Source organism: Oreochromis aureus, linkage group 5 (assembly GCF_013358895.1).
Source record: "Oreochromis aureus strain Israel breed Guangdong linkage group 5, ZZ_aureus, whole genome shotgun sequence".
Taxonomy (NCBI): domain Eukaryota; kingdom Metazoa; phylum Chordata; class Actinopteri; order Cichliformes; family Cichlidae; genus Oreochromis; species Oreochromis aureus.
The window spans coordinates 24740093-24760105 of NC_052946.1; the positions used below are offsets into that span (position 1 = coordinate 24740093).

Below are 20013 nucleotides of genomic sequence, written 5' to 3' on the forward strand. Positions count from 1 at the left end.
ACAATCGGTGTCATGTTCCAGTCCAGCTGGATCATTAAGGGACCAAACCACAGCCACGGCCACACCCGGTGGTACACACAATTTCCCAGTAGCCTATAAAAGACTGAGTGTATGATGGTAAAGGTTTTCAGACAGACAAAGGAGAATTTACTATGGAGAAAAGTGGGAGCAATTTCTCTGAGGATTCAGGATCCCTAAATCAGCACAGCACCAGAGAACACAAATTTACAGGTCAGCTGGACAAAAACACACACAGATATACTTTAAAAATATATATATTTATAGCACTGCAGGGAACATATTAGCTGAAGAAAAAACTAAATCAATATGTATCCAAATTTTGTGGATTTGAGGGTCTTATTTTACAATCTCTATTATATAAATGACTATTTCAGATCATTTACAGCCTACGGGAAAGGTGCAGATCACTGGAGACATTTTTCAGTTCACTCTTGATGTGAGTGAATTTTCTCCAGAGGATGTCATCATTACATCCTCCAACAACCTAATAGAGGTGCATGCAGAGAAGGTGAGCCCCACAGTCAGGCTGGTGTAAAAATCAGATGTATCTGTCACAATAACTACAGATTAACTGAAGGCCTGAGTTACTGAATCACTGACCAGTTATATTATTCATTTATTTAAATAAAATTAAAGCAATACGCTGGCTTTAGCTGTTGATTGTGTGTTAAATTTTAGAACTATATTTGTCTTCTTTTTTTGTGAAACAATACACTTTTGATTCAGGACCTAAAATCTGGATTTATATCTTTTGCTGTCTCTATAGTGTTTTCTTTGAATTTGATGGCTTGATGGTTTCTTTGATGGTTTAACATCCTGCTTTTTCCTGTTCTCATAACCTCTGTTTTTGCCGTGCAGCTGGGTGAAGATGGCACAGTCACAAATACTTTTTCCCACCAGTGCAAACTGCCATCTGATGTGGACCCCATATCTGTGAGCATGTCCATGGCGAGCAGTGGGCTCCTGACTGTCAGGGCTCACAGAGTGTGTTAGTGTATAATTTCGGTGCATTTCAATTAAAACACATCAAGCCTCGTTTTATTTGAACTGTCTTCATTGCTCCGTTGTATTTTACCTGCTGTAACCTCAACACTGAGTGACTTACAAATAGAGTTCGATGGAGTTTAGCGACCTCAAGTGTCCGGGGAAAGCACTGGGGGAAAGTTTTTTTTAGAATGTGACATTCATTTTCAAATGGGAAGAAAATATACCGAAACATACAGTTGTTGAAATAAATGCAAATAAGAGTAAGTACCTTTATCATATTAAAAAATATCAACTGTAAAATATCCAACGAAAAACTACTTTGAATTATTTAATCTACAACGCAATAAAGCAAATAAAAAGAGGAAGTAGTAACGAGTATTTACGAGTAAACCTGAAGGCAACGCCACAATTTGAGGGAAGTGACGACATAGGTTGTCAAGGGACGCTTTAGTTTACGGAAGTTTTTACATTTTGCCGACAGCGGTTGTTATAATTTATCTTTATAGGTTTTTGTGATTGATGTGGATGCTTTAAATGTTTTATTACTGCAGTTCAAGTCTGTAACAAGACAACGTTTAAAAAATACCCTCTGCCCCAGACGGGAACCGACTTTTGGCCTTTTTAAGCGACAAACCCGAGCTCTGTGTGATGCTGTAGCTTTGTACCCGACATGGCAACGTTTCCTCCTCCAGGATCAGTCGTAGTCGCAGACTGGCATCAATATAAAGACAGTAAAGAGTATTTCAGCAAAATCCTCCACAAGAAGAGACGCAGGAACTTTGGTAATATCAGTTAAATAGATATGTTTCCAAATTACGACAGTTATTTCTTTTTTTCTCCCCCAGAGGACCTTACGCACTCATATGTAAAGAAAAAAAAAGTAAAAGTATTCAGAAATACCACAAATTCTTCTTGCAGCTGATTTATTGCGACTGAGACTACTTAAGGTGCAGCCACTAATCAGACAGATGCAAAACCCTTTGTAGGCAGCGTCTGTGTTTCACTGGAAATCAGCCATAAGTAGCAGCTAGGGAATAAATGTGCATTTCTTATTTCAAACCTCAACATTATAAGGGTTTTTATGAATTACAAACTCCCTATTTGTTGTTACTTGTGAAGGAGGAAAACCCAGAATAATTTATAAATAGATTAAAACAAACCCACGAGGCTGTAAAATTTGGATCAGAACACATTGGGGACGATATTTTTAGTTGCACCATTTCTCGGTGAACAATCAGCTGTGGCAAATTGGCGGTTTTATGCATACACTGCTGAGTAGGCACCAGTGTGACTGTGTGAAATATGAACTATGGACAGTATGGGTACCTATGAGGACAGAGACAGCCACAAGCCTTAAGGTGGGGCTGGGATTACATCATCTCTGGGCCTCTTCTTGTTTGCAGTGGTGATGGACAGACTCTGTGGATTATGATGTTTACAGATTACAAGAAACACTTGGGGTGTGCTAAGAAGACATGGCAGCATTTTAAATCATGGATTTATGACACGCAAGGAGATAAACAGGAGAGAATGATGCCATAGTGGCATCTTTAGTTTACTAAGATCCCCATTAGCTGCAGCATTGCTATTCTTCCTGGGTCACTTGTGATGGGGATGCCAAAATATGGCCACAAGTAGCACAAGTAGTCGGGGACATGCTCCACCCTCTGGTTTGCTTTGAAAGAACTTCTTGATGTCCAGAGATGACCAAAAGTGCTGGACTTTCCTCCACGGTCACTCACTGGATGTTAATGGGGTGCTTTTAAAGACAAATTCTATTAACCTATATCCTATTCTATTATCCTGACTCAGGTGTGCAGTTTCTTTCAGTGGTCCTTTTAAAATGTGTTTTTCAGGCCTTTTGGAGTCTCCAGTGATGCCTCCACATGTAGCTGTGGACACAGTTCATTATAAGATCTTCATCTCTGGTAAGAGCGGAGTTGGGAAAACTGCTCTTGCTGCACGTCTTGCAGGCATGAATATTCCCAGCATGCACCATGAAACCACAGGTAAGCCATTCACACTGCTGGTGTAAAAACACAGATTTTTAACTAGATTATGTAGAACTAAGTGTGAGCCTCTTTTTAAAAGTAGTTTACAAAGTTTCAAAAAGTTAAGAGGTTGACAATGTCACTAATATTCTCTCTTGTCATCTTTTGTTGCTTAAGGCATTGAGACAACAGTGGTGTATTGGCCAGTGAAGCTAAAAGAAAGCAGCAGAGTGCTTTTCTTCCGTTTTCAGCTGTGGGACTGTGGAGAGAACGCCTTACGCAGATTTGACCATTTGCTTCCAGTATGAATGAGATAAAGCAAAGACTAAAACAATTATTCTAGATGTGGGGAAAAAAAAAAAAAATCTGATTTCTGTGTTTTGTGTGATCTCCTTTCTATCGTCCAGTCCTGTAAGGAGCAAGTGGATGCGGTCCTCTTACTATTCTCCTTCACAGACAGGACATCATTCGATGATCTGCCAAATCAGCTCGCCAAATGGTCCGAGCCATCTGTCAGGCGTGTTGTGAAAATGGTGGTTGGCACCAAGTATCCTTTTATCTTCCTTACAAATAGTTGGAAACGCCAATCAGAAGTAATCATCCACTTTTCTATGGGATCATCTGCGGTTCTACAAGACCAGGAGGCGCAACTTTGAAGTGCCAAAAAACAAAAAAAAACTAAGACGAGTCTGTGGCACAAACACACTCATTACATAAACATATCCTTAATGTTTTCTTCAGATTCGACCTTTTCATGCACTGTGATGTGGCAGAGAGAGATATAAGGGACTTCCAGGAAACATGGGGTATCCCGGTGCAGCGTACAGGCGGGGAGGTCACAGACGGGCTGGGCGACGTAGCCTCACTCCTCAACTGCCTTGCAGAAAACCTATGGCATCAGGACTGCATTACAGCTGGCTCAGCCAGCCACCATTCTCAGCAGGAGACAGTGACTCTGCTTTAACCAGCCTGGACTGAACCAGAGATGAGGGTGCTCACCTCTGAATGGGGCTCATGTTGAGATGATGATACTACATTACCCTATACTACTTGGCTCCAAATTATGCATTCTAAAAAAGTAATACAAAAAAATAAAAAATCTGAAAAGAAAAAAGTTTTGGATTATTAATATCACCTCAAAACATCTTTTGGTGAGAGGATAGAAAATGCCAGTATGGCATGGTGAGCATATTAAATATTTTGTCTGATTGTCGTGTTACACACTTGTACTCCAGAAAGTGAATTAGACCATTTTATTATTAATTATAAAGTAAACAGTACACTGCTTAAAAATTAATTGCTATTTTAAAGCAAGTCAGAAACAACAAAAGCGTCTGTAGCGATGATCTAGCTCATCGTGAGGTTAGTGGACATTTGAACACAAAGCACACTGAGTGCATCTTCACCAAGAACAGTGCAAAGTGTAGACTGAACCACAGATGAACCTTAAAGTGAACAAGTTAACATTGTTTCAGTTGTCAGTTACATGTAGCCAAGTTTCATCTTTAAAATCTAAAAGCTGCTGAAAGGTCAGTGTCTCGATGACAGCGCCTTCATCCATGCTTCTTTCTCCGACCTGTAATTTAAAAGAAGGCCATCAGATGGTGAGGGGGACTCCAACAGTGGATGTAAGCACTTACAGTAAGGACTTGCATCCACTCTTGCCTTGTGTCTGTAGCAATTATCATTGCAGTTGGATGTCCTGTTTGAGTTTTAGAGAGATGTAGCAGGAAGGAGTATGAGGGCAGACCCAGGACTTCAGCCTTCACAGGCTGAACGCTCACGTGTTCTGGGAATTGAGCATGATCCTTCACTTTAAAGCGCTCATCTCTGAAAGGGATGAGGGGGGGAAAAAAAAAAAAAAAGTAAGATTAGGAGCACATTTCCAATGTGGATCATAAACATCCTATTTTTTGTTGACTTGCAGCAGCTTGGACTGTACAGAGACTAAATAGTTTGATTGCTAGGATTGCTTGTCAAATACTTTTTCATAGAGACGATCAAAAGGTCATTGAAGAGGTGGAGGTAGACGCCGACGAATGACATTCTTAAGTTATAAGTGCTCTCCTTGTTCAGCTGTTTCAGGGCTCCGTGGTGCACCAGGAAACGCTTGCTTGTGACCAGAGGAACTGACTGGATGGATGAAGGAGACGCACTCTATTACTGCTGCAGGTTAAAGAAGATCAGTATGTAGTCTATTAAGAAATTTGTGTCATCACCTTAACTTTTCCAAAATCCAGCAGCATTTCGAGGCAGACCAGCTCCTCAATCTGTTTCATTTTTCGGACCCCCTTGTCACACTCTGTCACTATCTGGGGTTAGAGTAGTGCAGTTGTAGAAGAATTAGGCAGATTTTTCACTTAAATAAAAAAAGCTGTCAATACTGAAGTACAGAAATTCTGTTGCAAGTAAAAACTGCATTCAGATTGGTAAGCAGAAAAAATCTTTATCATGTTTAAGTATAAAGTAACAGAAAATGGAAAGTGAATCCTTTTCTCGCGCCTGTATTGGCATGAGTGTACAGATTTGAGAAGTATTACCTCATGAATAGCGTCTATCGCTTTTTTGAGGTTTGAAACCGAGTCAGAGTCTGGCTCAGTCAGTTTCAGGATGCTCTGAAATGAAAGAAAACAGAAACTTTAGCTAATGGAGCAAAAATCTATTTAACAGTTCAAATCCCATCAGAAGTTTACCTCCAGCAGAAGCTTAATGCGAGTAATTCTCTGGAAGGGAAGGACAAGGAAGGACTTGAGGGTCTTCCTTTGACACACTGGGTCACTCTCGAGTTTCTTCAGGGTATACAGAAAAATTCTGTTGTGCTGCCTTGAAAAGGGAACATTTGACAGAGTTTGCATTGCGGGGTGTTGAGAATGTATTTGTATTCTGAAATACAGCGTACACTTACTGCTTTTCGTTGATAAGGGCCTCTTGGTACATCATATTCGTCACATACGGCACATAGAGATTCTGGAAATGTTTGCAGTGCTGGAGGACGACGTCGCCAACTTGAGAGATCAACACATTCTCTCCCAGTCGGCTTTCCAAATCCGTAAGAAACCTAAAAAGACACCAGGAGCCCAACTAAGTTAAAACATCAGTACGACCTGCCCATATATACAACAAGATGCTACGTGTGGAGCTCTCACTTTTCACTGGCCACCATCACGTGTTGAATTTTGGAAAACAAAATGTGATGTTCTGTTTGAGACAGAGTCTGCTTCAGTTCCTGTGACTTATAAAAGTGATTTACGGCCACGCCGAGGCTCCTTAGGTAAGATGCTTCTGAGCCGATGAGCTCGAACATGGTCTTTAGAGGAAGAAAATGAGGAGGTGGGGGGTTACTGGCAGTCACACAAAATTTAGACAGCTTTATCTACAAAGGAGGTAAAAGTCAGTGTTTCAAAACACCAACCATGTCAACAAATTCGTGAAAACCAGAAAGAGCAGCTCCTGTTGCCGTACAATTAAATCCTGATATCAGCACAATATTTTTTTAAGCACTCAAATGAACTGAAAGGAATTGCCTAAAAATCCAAAATATACCTATAAGAGGACCTCTTTTTGCAGTTCCCCTCATTTTAATTTCCTGGTAATTTTTCTTAACCATTGCTGTGGATTAATTGAGCCCACTCTGGTTTTCCAGTTTGAGCGGCCTGTTTAAAGTCACTGCAAAGCAGCTCAATCTGATTTAAGCCCTGACTTTGACTACGCCACTTCAAACCTTTATTTGATGCTTCTTTCTTTCTAATCTAAGTGCACTTGAGCTTCAGGACATGAACTGATGGCTGGACATTCTCCTTCAGGATTTTCTGGGTGAATTCAGAATTATTCCAGAAGATACCCGAATTAAAAAGTTCAGCTTTTGTCTCATTTTGCCAGAGAATATTTTCCCAAAAAGCTTTGAGGATCATCGAAATGTTTTTGGCAAATGTGAGATGAGACTTTGTGTTTTCTGGGGGGTCAGCTGTGTTTTTTGCCTTGGAATTCTTTCATGGATGCCATTTTTGCCCATTTTTTCTTATTGCTGAATCATGAACATTGACCTTTAAGGAGACAATTGAAACCCGCAGTTCTTTAGATGTTCTGGGTTCTTTTGTGGCCTCTTAGAGGAGTTGAAGCGTTCTTGGAGTAATTTTGGTAGGTTGACCACTTCTGGGAAGGTTCACCACTGCTCCAAGTTTTTACCATATATGGATATTGGCTCTCTCTGTGATTTGCTGGAGTCCCATAGCCCTTAGAAGTGGCTTTGTAATCCATTCCAGATGTCGGTTTCTTTAGTTTGTGGCCTGACATGCTGCTTTTTGAGATCTTTCAGCTTATTTCACTATAAATCAGTTTAAGTAATTTCTCGATTCATCAGGTCTGGCAGTAATAAAGTCTAAGGTGTGGCAGTGAAACTGAATTAAGGTTTCCACAAAAAGGGTGGTGAACACAATTCACGATTTCACAAATGGAATTACTTAATCACTTACTTTTTTACAGGACTGTACATTTGCAGTTAAACATACACTATACAGGTAAAGACTGACATGCTGCGATTGAACAAACTTGATGCAGGCATATTTAACTTCATTAAAAATCCTAAGAGCGTGAACACTTGTGCTCTGCTTCATGAGTGTGATTATAATGTACCATCCAATTTAGTTAAATTGAATGCATCATGTCATCTCTACATGAAATTTTTTTTATTTTATTTTAACATTTTTGCACACCTCTTGAAGGCGAATCTCTCTGGCTGTCAAGCTGCTGAGTAGACCAGATGCCTTCACCTCATCCAGGTCTTGCCAGAGTGTAAATGGAGTCACCCTAATAGGCTGAGATCGAGGAGTTGCATGACGAGTGCTTCGCTGAGGGCTTTCAGCACGAGTCATCGGTGTCTGCAGGCTTTGCAGATACTTGGGAGTTATCAGTTCAGACAACAAACCGTCTTTGAGTCTGTGTAGATCATCTTTCATTGTCTGCAGACAGTAATCCTGATACAGTGGGCCTGCAGAGCAAAAGGAGAAAAAAAAAAAAAACAGCTTTACAAAAATTATGCTTTAAAATTTAAACGTGATGATGATACCCTTAAGAAGAAAGGTTAAACTTACAAATATGAATGTACTTTGACTGGAATCGTTCACTCTGCAATTCCTCCCCAACCGCATTCTCTTCTCTGGATTTATTAAGAAGGCCACATGCAGTTAGCTATAAATATTTTTAAGAGTTAAGAGATCCCCACCTCATCTTACCCTCCTTTGCTTTTATCTGGATCACATTGTGCAGACGAGTTTGAGTTATCTTCCTGAAGTCCAGGTGGCAAGAAGATTTTCAATTTGGGCGCTGCGAAGTGATTGTTTTTCAAATCCCATGTGCGCCTTAAAGCCACCAATCTGAGAGCTGGAGATATGTCTGAGGGAAAACTATGATAGGATAAAAGATTTTATAGTTCTGGATAAAAAGACTCACCTGTTTTTTTACTCATTTTAAATTAAAGAAAATCTCACATGTGGGGCCAGTTCCCCATTGCATCAGTTTAACTTAAAATGATGAAAACTTTAAAGATTTGAACAGGAAACTCATTTTGACTCTATACTTCACTACACTGCATTTGAAATTGAGATGCATTTAGTCATAATGAAGTAGTTTATGGCCTTAAGTTTTTAAAAACCATTGGCATCTTTTAGGGCCTGAGGTCCTTACCTGCAATTCTCAGGCTTGTTTAAAGACCCGCTGCCTCCATCAAGGCCTCCAGTGTGCTCTGCCCTGCTGCTTTCCAGAGAAAAGCCCTGACAGAGCATCTCTCTCCCCTCTGTGGTTGGTGACTGAGACATTAATTACTCAGTAGATGACTTCTAGTGTATGTTTGTAATGGTTTTTCTCACTGTGGGTGTCAGCTGTAGTCTGGAACTGATCTTTTACCAAACCCTGTCCGATGTGGATGGATCCTTCCTGTGTCCCACAGCCAATCAGACTACACAGTTTGAGTTACCTGCAGTCTGAGCGTTTAGCAGCAATCAAAAAAGAACTAGAAGCAGGTGTGTTTCTTTATATGCTCCTTCAGGTTTTTACAACCTATGGAGGCTTGTTTCTGCCACAATAAAAAAAAAAAAACAACCCAAAAAACAGCTGTAAGTCAAAGTTTGAGGTTATTATCTCAAAATTTTAATGTAACTCAAAGTTTCACATTATTTTCTTAGAAGTCTGAGTTAGTAGGTTGAACTTATGGATGTTTTTCAGTGGTGCAAACAAGCTTCCATACACAAGAGCAGTGGGCTATTTTTTTTTTACATTTTACATTAGTCCAACTCATGGCAACATCATTATTTTGATACCACATATCCTTTAAGATGACTATTTAAAAAATGGCTTATTTAAGATTATGGAGAATACTTTTTTAAATGCAAGATATGAAACTCATATTTTCTATACTTGGCATGTGTTTGAAAAAAAAAATGACTTAAAACCCACACAAGTCTTTACAAATACTAGTTTCATTTTATTTGCAATTTAAAATTCCATACAAGATAAAAGTAAATAATTCAATCTGCCTGAACATTGTGGATAATGTACATGACTCAAATAAAGCCATTAAAAGTCCCGATAGATGACATACTGATGAAATGTCTTACATTTTTTTTATTTATTTTTTAATTTTTTAAACAGATTATAAAATAAAATATGGATGTTTGAACTCATGATCACACACTACGAAGAACTTACACAAAATAAAAGACTTCCTGAATGGGAGCTACAAACAGATTTGTAATCTAGACATGGCAAAGCGTTGAAAAATGTGGATACATACAGTACAAGATACCTTCTGTAAATAACATACTGAATCAGTCAATCCCATTTATGATCGTACTTCAGCGAACCCACTTGTTATTTTATAGTGATGATAACATTGACATGTTGGGTTTCCCTCGTCAATGGAAATTGTAAACTTGATCAAAAATGATCAACCCTCCTTAACTGCAAAAGTTCTTCCATCATTGGGTTGTTGCATTAGGTTTTATTCAAAAAAAAAAAAAAAAAAAAAAAAAAAAAATCATTAAAATATCCACATTTGTGCTGAACAATTCTCAAGCTCACCAAACAAAAGTTACTGTGGTATGAGTAGCAGGTAATGCTACTCCACTCTGAGATTGTTTTCTTTTATTGATGATTAACAAATTAGACAAGAGAAGTTTTATGACATGTCAAAGAGGGGGAATTACAATAACGTTTAATGGTTCAGTAATCAATAATGGGCATTTAATAATATATCAATGCTGGACGATGAAACGAGAAGAAAATCATTCTATGTTACCAAATCTCTAAAAACCAATGAAGTGGGTGAGGACCCAAAACATCTGCATGCAAACACACCTCACATTTCTTTTTAGCCAGAAAAGTATCAGCAGTTGTCCTGTTCCTTCTCGGATAGTCTGTACGACAAACCAAGAGACAGCATTTCCCTGTGGCTTTTACGTGGTCCCTGCTAAAAAGGGGGACTGACACATCTGGATTGGTAACAAGGTTCCAAATAAGACAGATGCTAATTTGGGAGGCCAGGGACTCACGTGATTGGTTTTGAGTCTAGGTGGGCACAGTGATACTGCGGGCTAGAAGTGCCAGCAGAGCTAGCTCCACAACCCCATGGGCTTGTTCCAGTGCCTCTGCAGCCTCCCTGGCAGAAAAGCCTGCTGCCTGGATTCTCTGGATGTGCTCGGCTGGAAACTGTTCTATAAAGGGATGTGGAGGAGGGAGAGGAGAGGCTGGAGATGAAGGCTGGGGAGTCTGAGCCAGAGGAGGAACTGACGAGGACAAGGTGCTTGAAACTTCCTCCGGTGAGTCCGCTGCCATTGACATAGGGCTGAGGAAAGTGTGCTCAGTTTGGAGGCCTAGGGTGTCTGGGGTATTGGTGCCAGAGGCTTGTCCATCTGCGACCCCTCTCCCATGCTGCCCCTCAGGAGGCTCCCTGAACTCCAGATCCTCGGGGGGATCAAGAGGAACCTCTGGCTCAGACTGAGAAAAGCTGATGTTACTCACCTCATCTTGCCCACATCTGTCTGCCCTCCTCTCCTCATAGCTATGTGGACACTCTAGTGGTCCTTGTCCAATCACAGCCTCTGCTGTATCACCGCCCAGATGTTCATCCTGGCCAGAGTGGTGGGGCGCAAGACACTTAGATGGTTCCCCATCAGACACAGCAGCAGCATAGTTGGCTTTGGCATCGCTTGGTTCTGCACCGGATGTAATGGCAGTAGAGGGGGTAAGCTGGGTATTTTCGGGGATTGAGGTGCACGGCTCGGGGGACGTGTTGTCTGTGTCCTGCCTGAATGGATTTGAAGGAGAGCAGGAGGTGCTGCGATTTTGTGACTGAGCACAGTTGTTGGATACCAGCAGCTCATGGAGCTCCCTAAGGGCAGATGCCAACGAGGGGATGCTTTCAGAGCTGGAGCAGTGCTCTCCATCAGGCTGGTCCCTCTCAGAGCACACCACACTGTCAGAAGCAGTGGGAGACTCCATTTCAATTGAGTCAGGTTCCCTGGGACCGACTTCCGTTGTAACAGCAGTATCACACTCTGTCACCTCCTGCTCCATGGGCTGAATGGGGGAAAGTTCCTCCGAATGGGGAAGCATGGAGCTGTTCTCCACCTCATCTGATTCATCATCCCCCTTTATGGCTCCAGGCTGTAGCTCTCCCCCTGGATCCTGGGATACGGAGTTCATGTCTGCAGGAGGGGTACACGAACGCACAACATCTGTTGAGGGACTGCTTAGAGGGGGCACCTCGGAGTTGCTATGGAGAGGCAAAGGGTCAGGGTGGATATGGTGAGGTATAGAAGCTCCATCCTCTGCTGGGGATGAAGGCTGAGGAAGCTCCTGGAAGCCAGGTCGATCCTGGCACTGCCCTGGTGCTGAGGTCTGCTGCATGGCGGCAGGGGCAGACTGAGAGCGATCCAGGGTTGGGTTCTGGGGTTGATCAGAGGAGAGGCTTTGGGAAGGGGAGGTGGCTGACGATGTTTGGCCTAAGGTTTTGGGTAATGAAAATGGTTGGGGCTGCGGTGAGGTAGTTTGTCCATCTGCAGTGTCTATCATAAGAGAAAATATGCCTAGGAATTAAACTGTGAACCCCAGTGTGGGATAGTAACTTGAACAATGTCAATTTAATAGCTTTAGAACCAAACACAAATACATAGTTTCTTACCGAAATTTTTCAATGCATTCTATACTAACATACTTTATTCATTATTCATTAATATTAATTATAATGAATTTCCTATTCTAATTCAATCAAATATAAATAATCACAATAAATGCATCAGTAAATAGCAACAAAGGTACAACACTGATTACCTGACCCAGCAGCAAAATAACAGCAAAATAAAAAAAACAAATAGCAATGGACTTAGCACTGGCAATGGACTTGTGAATTTTGCAGTACCTGGTTGGTAGGGCCCTCTCCAGCTGTCTCCAAATGCATCAGTGCTGTCCTGCTCAGGGGTTAGGGCACACACCACACACATCATGCAAAGGGACGGAGAAAGTTAGCAGTCACACACAGGGCATGCACCAAACTATCGGCCTTTTCACACACAGATGTGAAAAGTGTCATCCAAAAATAAATAAATAAATTTAAAAATTCTCGGGTCTAGGTCCTGACAAAGAGGTTGCAGCGTACATCCCCGTCACTAAACGTCAATTCAAAGGGTTATTCAGCAGTTAAAACTGTGGGCTGATTAAACTGTCTCTCCTGACTCAAGTCCATTAATAACCTCCAGTCATTGCTGGGCATCACTGGAAACAACAACAAAGACTTAATGGGGCTCTTGCACAAATAATAATGTGAGTATTAAGGGGAAACTGAAGAGTCCTGTATGGGTGGAAAAGCGCCACTTTCCACTGACAATGTATCTGTGTTGGTAACTTTCTAAAGTAGGAGTGAGCGATGTCAAAAAATGATGTAATTCCAATAAATTAAACTCTTATATTTCAATATTTTCTTAAAAGAACCTGTTTATACATTAGAAAAGTTGCTGGGCAAGAAATGTTGTCATGTAATAATCCACTAACTTACAACACCCTAAAGGAGAAACTTCACTATAGTGATGCCAAAGTATTTATTTGGTGCTGGAATAGCTAATGATGAACAGTTTAACCCTTTATCACACAACTATCAGACATGTCGCCTGGACTACTGTGAAATTACAAAACAATTCTCATCTTTCAGGAACCATTTAAATTTTCTCTCTAGCTCAAGTTAAGGAGTTACTGTACTGTAATATCTTCATCTAGATAGAGCTGATTTCTCTGTCTGTGTTCAGACAGGCCTACCTTGTGAATGCTTTGTGCTACTGTGATACACCGAATCAAAGCTCATATTCTCTTCTTTCCAAAACCCTTTGAATTTTGTGTCTAGCTCAAACAGTAAGAGAGTTATGGTAATTTAAAAGAGCGCTTGTAAAACGGGTCTGTTGCTAGACCAACGGCAAGCATTAAAGTGGTTGACAAATTCACACTGTCCACAAAGTGAGACGACAGGGGACCAACAAGCTACCATTAACCATAACTGATGTTTCCCATGCTAACATTTTGTCATAGTGAAGTTAAGTAACTGTACAAATTCAATGGGAGCGATTGCTTTTATTATTAGTTATGTCAACACTGCAGGCATTTTAAGCCATTGTCCACACACCAGCGAAACACGCTATGTTGCGAAATCCCCATTAAACTGAACTGTCTTTTAATTGATACAGTTTATTACTGGCACTATTTCCTCTATACCTTTTCTTATATGTATATTAAATGGATTTTATTTCACAATTAGAGGACTCTTTTTAAAACTTTTAGTTAGACACAGATGTTGTTGGAGATTTTAAACAATAACGAGATGATAAGGCAACATTTAATCCTGTTTATGAATCTATTATTTCTTGGTCTGTGATAGATTCTGGTTCATATAAATCCCCACCTACGTTTCTGTTGGCACAACATGTTTTTTTCCGTTTGTCTGCGTAGGAGGTTTCAAGTTCTGTTCTCACACTCCTCATATCCATCTGCACTGGAGTCTACATCATAATCAGACAAATCTTAGTTGTCATATATGAACTCACTATAAGAGGAAGCACTTTCAGGGACATGATTCGCTAAAACTTAATCTGAAGAGGTATTTTTAGATCACAATAGACCCGGTATGGACAGTAAGGATGGTGAACTTTATAAATGGTAAATATATGTATATATAGTTTGAATCATTTTGTTTCATTCATCAGTTTGTTTTGTTTTAAGCCTAAAAAGCTTATTTCTGTTTTAAATGTGCTCTCATTTGCCTGACTGCCTCTTGTCGTCTTATACCGAGGTACATTTAACTTGCTGAGGTGATGACATGAAGTGATCATGTGACTGAGAATTTAGATGACTGCATAAATGGAGTTGAGAGTAAGAAGCTTTAAGTGGCACATGCAAATGTAGTTCCAACTGAGCTGGAAAAAAGCTCAATGAGAAACAGCCTGAAGTGCACACATAAACGGTTTCTTACCGCTTTCCTGTATGGACCTCTGAAGCGCCTCTGCCAGTTCTCTGTCAGCCAGCTCCTCTGGGCGGGCATCTTCACGCCCCTCTGTGCCGTACGCTAGTCGGGCACACTCTGGCAGCTCCGCCTCAGACAGAAAGCGAGTTTCTGTGCCTGTAGTGCCGATCAGGAGGACGCTCTTCTTCAGGTCGATCGAACACTGCAAGAAAAACAGAAATGTATCATCCTAAGCTTTTCTAAACTTTCCACTGTTAATGTCGTTGACTAATCATTTTTGTCAGCGACATTTCTTTTCTGACAAAAATAAGAAGGTAACTAAATAAAAACTGGTGCACGAGGGCAAAAACTCCCATGCTCCCCGTTTCACATGAAAACACCACTGCTCAGATAAAAGGAGCTCACACCTGGTGTCTCTTCAACATATCCAGGCCAAGCAGCATATCCATAGGCTGGTCTTCTAAAATGGAGAAAGAACAAGGAAGGAAGTCTCCCTCTATCTGGACCTGAGCTGGATTATGATGAACAAAAAAAGGAAGAAAAAAAACGAATCAGCACACTGAAAATGTGATGAAGAGACTTAAATTTGGATGCATTAGAAGGCATAGTAAGGTAGTCAGGCAAAGATTTCCTCTCTCTGTGCAAAGGTATTACTAATAACTAAATTGAGGATAACTTTAGAAAGTCAAGTAGATTAATTACATTATAAAACCAGTGCTATTGAGTTATCTCAGTATGAAATTACCATCTGAAAACACTGATTTTAAACCATAAATATGACTGCAGGTAAATCAGTAATTGTTCTGATCTTGGCCATCTCAAAATGCTGTCTGTGACTGTTCTGCATAAAAAGTAAAACTGTTCATACTAGAAACACTTTTGACACAAACCCAAATGAACTCTGCCAATGATCTTCTGCGTGCCCACTCCTTTGGCGATCCCGGCCCAGCGTCTGTCCACCAGTCGCATAATGTTGCAGCGCTCTGCGCATGCTTGGCTCATGATGGTCATCTGGGCTCCTAAAAGTGGAAAAAAAAAAAAATCAATGAAGACTAAAACCTAAATGTGTTTAAAGATACCTCATATGTAAACCACAACTACACACCTGTATTTGTCAGCCTATATTGCATGGTTGCAACCCTATTTTCCACACCTAAATCTGTCCACACCTATAAAAACCTGAAAGCTGCTATAACAGTCCTGTCTCCGCCCGACAAGACTGCTACCCAGACTGGGTGAGGAGTCTCTACAACAGCACCACGAGACACTTCTTTAATGACTGTGAGAAACAAACAGAATCCCACACACTCTGATAAGTATTAGGCTGGTATTTTGTTTGTTTTCATACAATCCTGCCTCAAGCCTCCGCCTTTAAGTGGCACATCTCCCTCTGATGCCACAGACAGCGAGGCGTTTGGGGTATTAAAAAGCCTCACCCTCAGAGTATGAAGCAAGATTGACGATACTTTAAAACCAGAAGGATATCATTAAGATTGTTAAAGAATTTATATTTTCTAACTGATGCCTGAAAAACCACCCCCCAAATAATGTGATTTATTCCTTTCAAAGAGAGCAAATTTAAATCATTTGGCATTTTTTTCACATTGGAGAAAAATAAAAACAAAAATCTTTTAATTTTTTTTTAATGTAATTTTATTGTGCAGCCCCACTACTGTTCGTATCAGGATTTAATGTTCATTACCTGAGTCAACAAAAGCTTTCACAGGGTGGCCATTGACTTTGCAGTTAATGTACAGCATAACCACCTGTCCAAAGCTTTCTGGGGCCTCCTCCATTGCTATGGTCATGTTTTCTTCCACATTGTGCTGCCTGAAATAAATTCAACAGTAAGTGTAAAAGAAAAATCACAAACAATTCATAAATATTAAACCAAAACATGCGAGTGGCAGTTGAAAGTGAAGCTGTGCCTCATAGGATGGGGATTATTATGTGTTGTGAATGTCTCTAAGTGTTTAATGTTGAAAGCTTTCAGGTCTTTTCCTACCTGATGTCCTCTTCAATCTTTGCTTGGGCTTCCAAATCAAAAGGATCAGCGGTCAAAAGTCTGATTCTCTCCTGCTCCCTCTTGGCTCGATCCTGCTGTTGCTCCAGCAGCACTTTGGTGAAACGCTCTAAGGAAACACAATTACGCTAACATGGCCGATTCATTGTGAATTAAAAGACGACAAGCACACCCATTACTCTGTTTTAGTTCACCTAAGTCTCCGCTCAGCAGGGCCTCAGCGAGCGGTGGGTTTCTCTCCTTGAGGAGCGATAGCTCGTGTGGATTCGATAAAAGCATCTGCTGAAGTAAGGCGGGGTCGTCCATCCCCTGAGGAGAGGACCCGCGAAAGGCCATTGGCGTGGAAGGCTGTGCGGCACGCTGCGGTGGAGCCGGTTGCTGTGGTCGTACGGCACCATGTTGATTGGCTGAAGAAGAGGTGCCTGGGACTGTGATGGAACGAAAGTCAATACGGGGCAGACCTAAATAAAAGAAAGGGTAAAGGGTAGAAGATTAGCGTACTGCATAACGACATTATTATTATGTCACGTCTCTCGTAACTCATCCAACAACAATAAGATTCAGATTAAACATTTCCCTGATTAAAATACATACATAAACGACATTTGTTTATTAGTTTTCATGTGTATCACCTGGGAAGGAGGGCTGAGCCGCTGGTGGCCTTCTGTCAGCTTGCCGGAGAACCACCACGTCTCCATCCTTTACACCGTATGTCCCCAAGGCACGAGTGAGGTCTTTTAGGGGCTGTTCAACATATGTGATCTGTACAAAAATAAAGAACACTAAATAAGATGAAATCAACATGCATAAGATTCACAAGTTCTTGCTCACATTTTATTTGACGCAGAAATGGGTGGTCATACTTGAATAACGTGTAAAGATTTCTATTGATTCTTATCTGTTTCAATAGCTTATTTTTCTTTTCTTTTTGTTTGTTTTTTTCCTAGTGCATGCCCATGCTACAGTATTGTTTGGCCTGTCTGTTCTGTTGATAAATTGATATACTCAATTAATTAAATAGTGGCGGCAGATGTTGTTTATAGTGTCAATATGCATCATTTTATTCCACTGTTACGTGGTTTCTGGGTGCGTATAATTCAATTTTTGTGGATCCAAATTAGACTCTAGTGTTATAAAAATATAATATAAAACTGGTAATTTTAGCACGTTGCTAGCTGGTTGCCACATGACAGCACCATAAAGCATGCATAATTCAAATTTTGTAGATATAAATGAATGTTGTTGTTGTGAAATAAAACTGATAACAACACTTTTAAAAGGTGCATAAATGATTAACAGGAATAATTTTAGCCCGTTGCTTGGGAAGTTTATGATTTCCCCCCCAAAAAATGTCATAGATAAGAAACTTTAGGGGCCTAAGATGTACTTGTGTTCAAGCATTGGTTACTCAACTTCTGATGGTCTAGGAGGAGTTTGCAGACAAACATACACTCACACACACACACACTCACACTTTTCCGTGTGATTTTAAGAAGGTCTGATTTTTTCTTTTCTTTTTGCTCCTTATCTTTTATCATTTATATAGTACTAGTGTAGTACTTCTTTCTACTTGACTGACATGGCATTATCTTAGTGCTGTTAACTGAATCTCAATTCATCAAATTAAAGCCACATTTCCCACGTGACCATCATAGGTTTGCATGACAAACTTTCAGGGGAAATACACACTTCTTAACAGGAATTACATAAAATTTCTGGTACAATTGTTTTGACAAAATGGGGAAAAATGTTTCAATGGATGAAGTTAGGAATGTTTTTCTATTATGGTAGTATGGCTCTATGAGTATAGCTCAAAACAAATGATGTATGTTTGAAGTCCCTAAAATATTTTGGAGGCATGTCAAAACCACAATTTTGCAGGTACTGATATTTTATTTCCAACTCCTCATATAGAAATCACAAAAAAAAACCTCCAAATCAGATAAATAGTCACAAATACTATTATTATTACTACTGCCACTTTTATTTAGCCTGGAAATTCCACTGAAATCTAATCATTTTTAGAATGGAAACCAGAACAAGACAGCAGCTGATTAAATTTTCAATACCAACCACTAAAGCTTAAATGTGAAAAAACACATTTTTACCCAACTTCAGTGTGATATTCCCCAGACTAGAGATGGACCGATCTGATATTACGTATCGGTATCGGACATAAAAAAGTGGTATCGTGCCATCTCTACCCCAGACACCACAACATGTTTCTGTTGTTTTATCTCTTTGTATCCGTTGAGCTAACAAGGAACGACCCTATTCCTCATCCTCACTTTCTGTTTCCAGTTTACCCACAAACACTTTGTGCAGACCAAAGTGTGTAAACGAAATGTTATATATATTTTGAAGCCAGCAGAAGAAACTGATTCAGGCCTAAAACAAACACTTATTTTCATTACTATAAATATTACTTCTTAAATTTTATATTATTTTTCACTTTGCATTTAACTGTTTGATCTACAGTCAAGTTTAGAGTCTATTTTTCTTCCAATCTAACATAAAATACGGGTGCATCTATTAAATGTGTTTAAAACTTTCTAAATCTGCCAGAATTAAAGGCTCTGGCGAGTAGTTTTACTTTTCGCGTTATTACTGTATACCACTGCTGCACTAACTCTATTATCCCCTTTATAGCGTGCTGAAACCCAAAGCTCGTCACGCAGTAAAATATATGGAAGTTATCAATAGTTTGGGGTTCTTCCTTCAGCCCAGATAACGTTAGCCTTATATCTCGGGCTACCAGGCGTACAAAACTCACTAACCTTCACCCTGAATTAATCTTCTCCAACCATTAATTACCCGGACAACTATTAGCTTCCTTAGTTTGCCAGTGTGCTCACTTTTGCTTAGGTTAAAGCCACACACACTTTAGACGTGGGATACATAATTCTGGAAACGTGTCTGTTGTGGATAACAACGCAGGTTTCGTAACACTTCGTCCATCAAAACAGCAAAAGTCCGATTCATGCTAGCAACCCAGCTAGCTAGCTTAGCTGCTAGCTACGTTAGCTCCGTTGCTACATGTAGCATGGGTCTTGCCTGGATTTCCCCTGCTGGGATTCCTGATTCCAGCTCACAAAGTGCTACGAAGTCTCTCAGTTCCAGCTCTGGGGACACATCGAGGGCGAAGGTAGTTTCTGGGCGATCCCTCGGCGCGCAGAAAACGGTGACCAGCATCGCTTTTTTGGGGCAGGATCTGTGGACAAGTCCGCTGCAATAGAATGCGTTTAGTGTGGTGTACTTTCTCACAGGGAACCCCAATTAATTTGTGGATTTCCCCCCTCTTAATTAAGCTGACTTTCTGTAGAAATTGCGTCAAAAGCGAAAGTAGTTACATGAAAAGAGAGTGAGCTTTGCACTTACTGGTAAGACGCCTGATGTCACAGTTTCTCTTTTAACAAGAGCCAAACAAGTATTGCATCTCATTCAACCCGTTTTCCGGCATGTCGCAATACAGAATTTGCGGTCGTGCGTAATTC

At 40.4% G+C, this 20013-nt stretch overlaps 4 protein-coding genes across 7 annotated transcripts; 2 read left to right on the plus strand and 2 right to left on the minus strand.

Moving 5' to 3' along the window:
- The first annotated feature begins 146 nt into the window (after positions 1-146).
- On the plus strand, positions 147-1014 carry LOC120440204 (heat shock protein beta-7-like). Its single transcript, XM_039612117.1, has 3 exons — positions 147-231; positions 396-529; positions 880-1014. Exons 1-3 carry the CDS (start codon positions 153-155, stop codon positions 1012-1014), a joined length of 348 nt encoding a protein of 115 aa, XP_039468051.1. The 5' UTR covers positions 147-152.
- A 418-nt stretch (positions 1015-1432) lies between these two features.
- cplane2 (ciliogenesis and planar polarity effector 2) lies at positions 1433-4150 on the plus strand. The gene is made up of 5 exons (XM_031757619.2): positions 1433-1790; positions 2865-3017; positions 3177-3301; positions 3407-3546; positions 3741-4150. The coding sequence occupies exons 1-5, from the start codon at positions 1679-1681 to the stop codon at positions 3961-3963; spliced, it is 753 nt and encodes a 250-aa protein (XP_031613479.1). The 5' UTR covers positions 1433-1678; the 3' UTR covers positions 3964-4150.
- Positions 4151-4311: 161 nt separating this feature from the next.
- si:ch73-15b2.5 (rho guanine nucleotide exchange factor 19) lies at positions 4312-8993 on the minus strand. 2 transcript variants are annotated; one of them, XM_031757639.2, is made up of 12 exons: positions 8682-8993; positions 8231-8401; positions 8090-8154; positions 7712-7986; positions 6146-6306; positions 5905-6057; positions 5693-5822; positions 5540-5614; positions 5219-5311; positions 4984-5132; positions 4665-4829; positions 4312-4575 (listed from the first exon to the last, which is right to left on the minus strand). In XM_031757639.2, exons 1-12 carry the CDS (start codon positions 8810-8812, stop codon positions 4530-4532), a joined length of 1614 nt encoding a protein of 537 aa, XP_031613499.1. In that variant the 5' UTR covers positions 8813-8993; the 3' UTR covers positions 4312-4529. The 2 variants fall into 2 exon arrangements, with proteins under 2 accessions (XP_031613499.1, XP_031613500.1); XM_031757640.2 differs by lacking the exon at positions 8231-8401 and having other exon boundaries at positions 4313-4575.
- Positions 8994-9460: 467 nt separating this feature from the next.
- ddi2 (DNA-damage inducible protein 2) lies at positions 9461-20013 on the minus strand. Of its 3 annotated transcripts, XM_031757543.2 has the most exons (10): positions 19574-19711; positions 17152-17281; positions 16714-16980; positions 16502-16628; positions 16199-16326; positions 15387-15515; positions 14904-15007; positions 14506-14698; positions 12412-12460; positions 11966-12058 (listed from the first exon to the last, which is right to left on the minus strand). In XM_031757543.2, the coding sequence occupies exons 1-9, from the start codon at positions 19709-19711 to the stop codon at positions 12450-12452; spliced, it is 1227 nt and encodes a 408-aa protein (XP_031613403.1). In that variant the 3' UTR covers positions 11966-12058; positions 12412-12449. The 3 variants fall into 3 exon arrangements, with proteins under 3 accessions (XP_039468062.1, XP_031613403.1, XP_039468063.1); XM_039612129.1 differs by lacking the exon at positions 11966-12058 and adding an exon at positions 19898-20013 and having other exon boundaries at positions 12066-14698; positions 19574-19745; XM_039612128.1 differs by lacking the exons at positions 15387-15515; positions 16199-16326; positions 16502-16628; ... (1 more) ...; positions 17152-17281; positions 19574-19711 and having other exon boundaries at positions 9461-12058.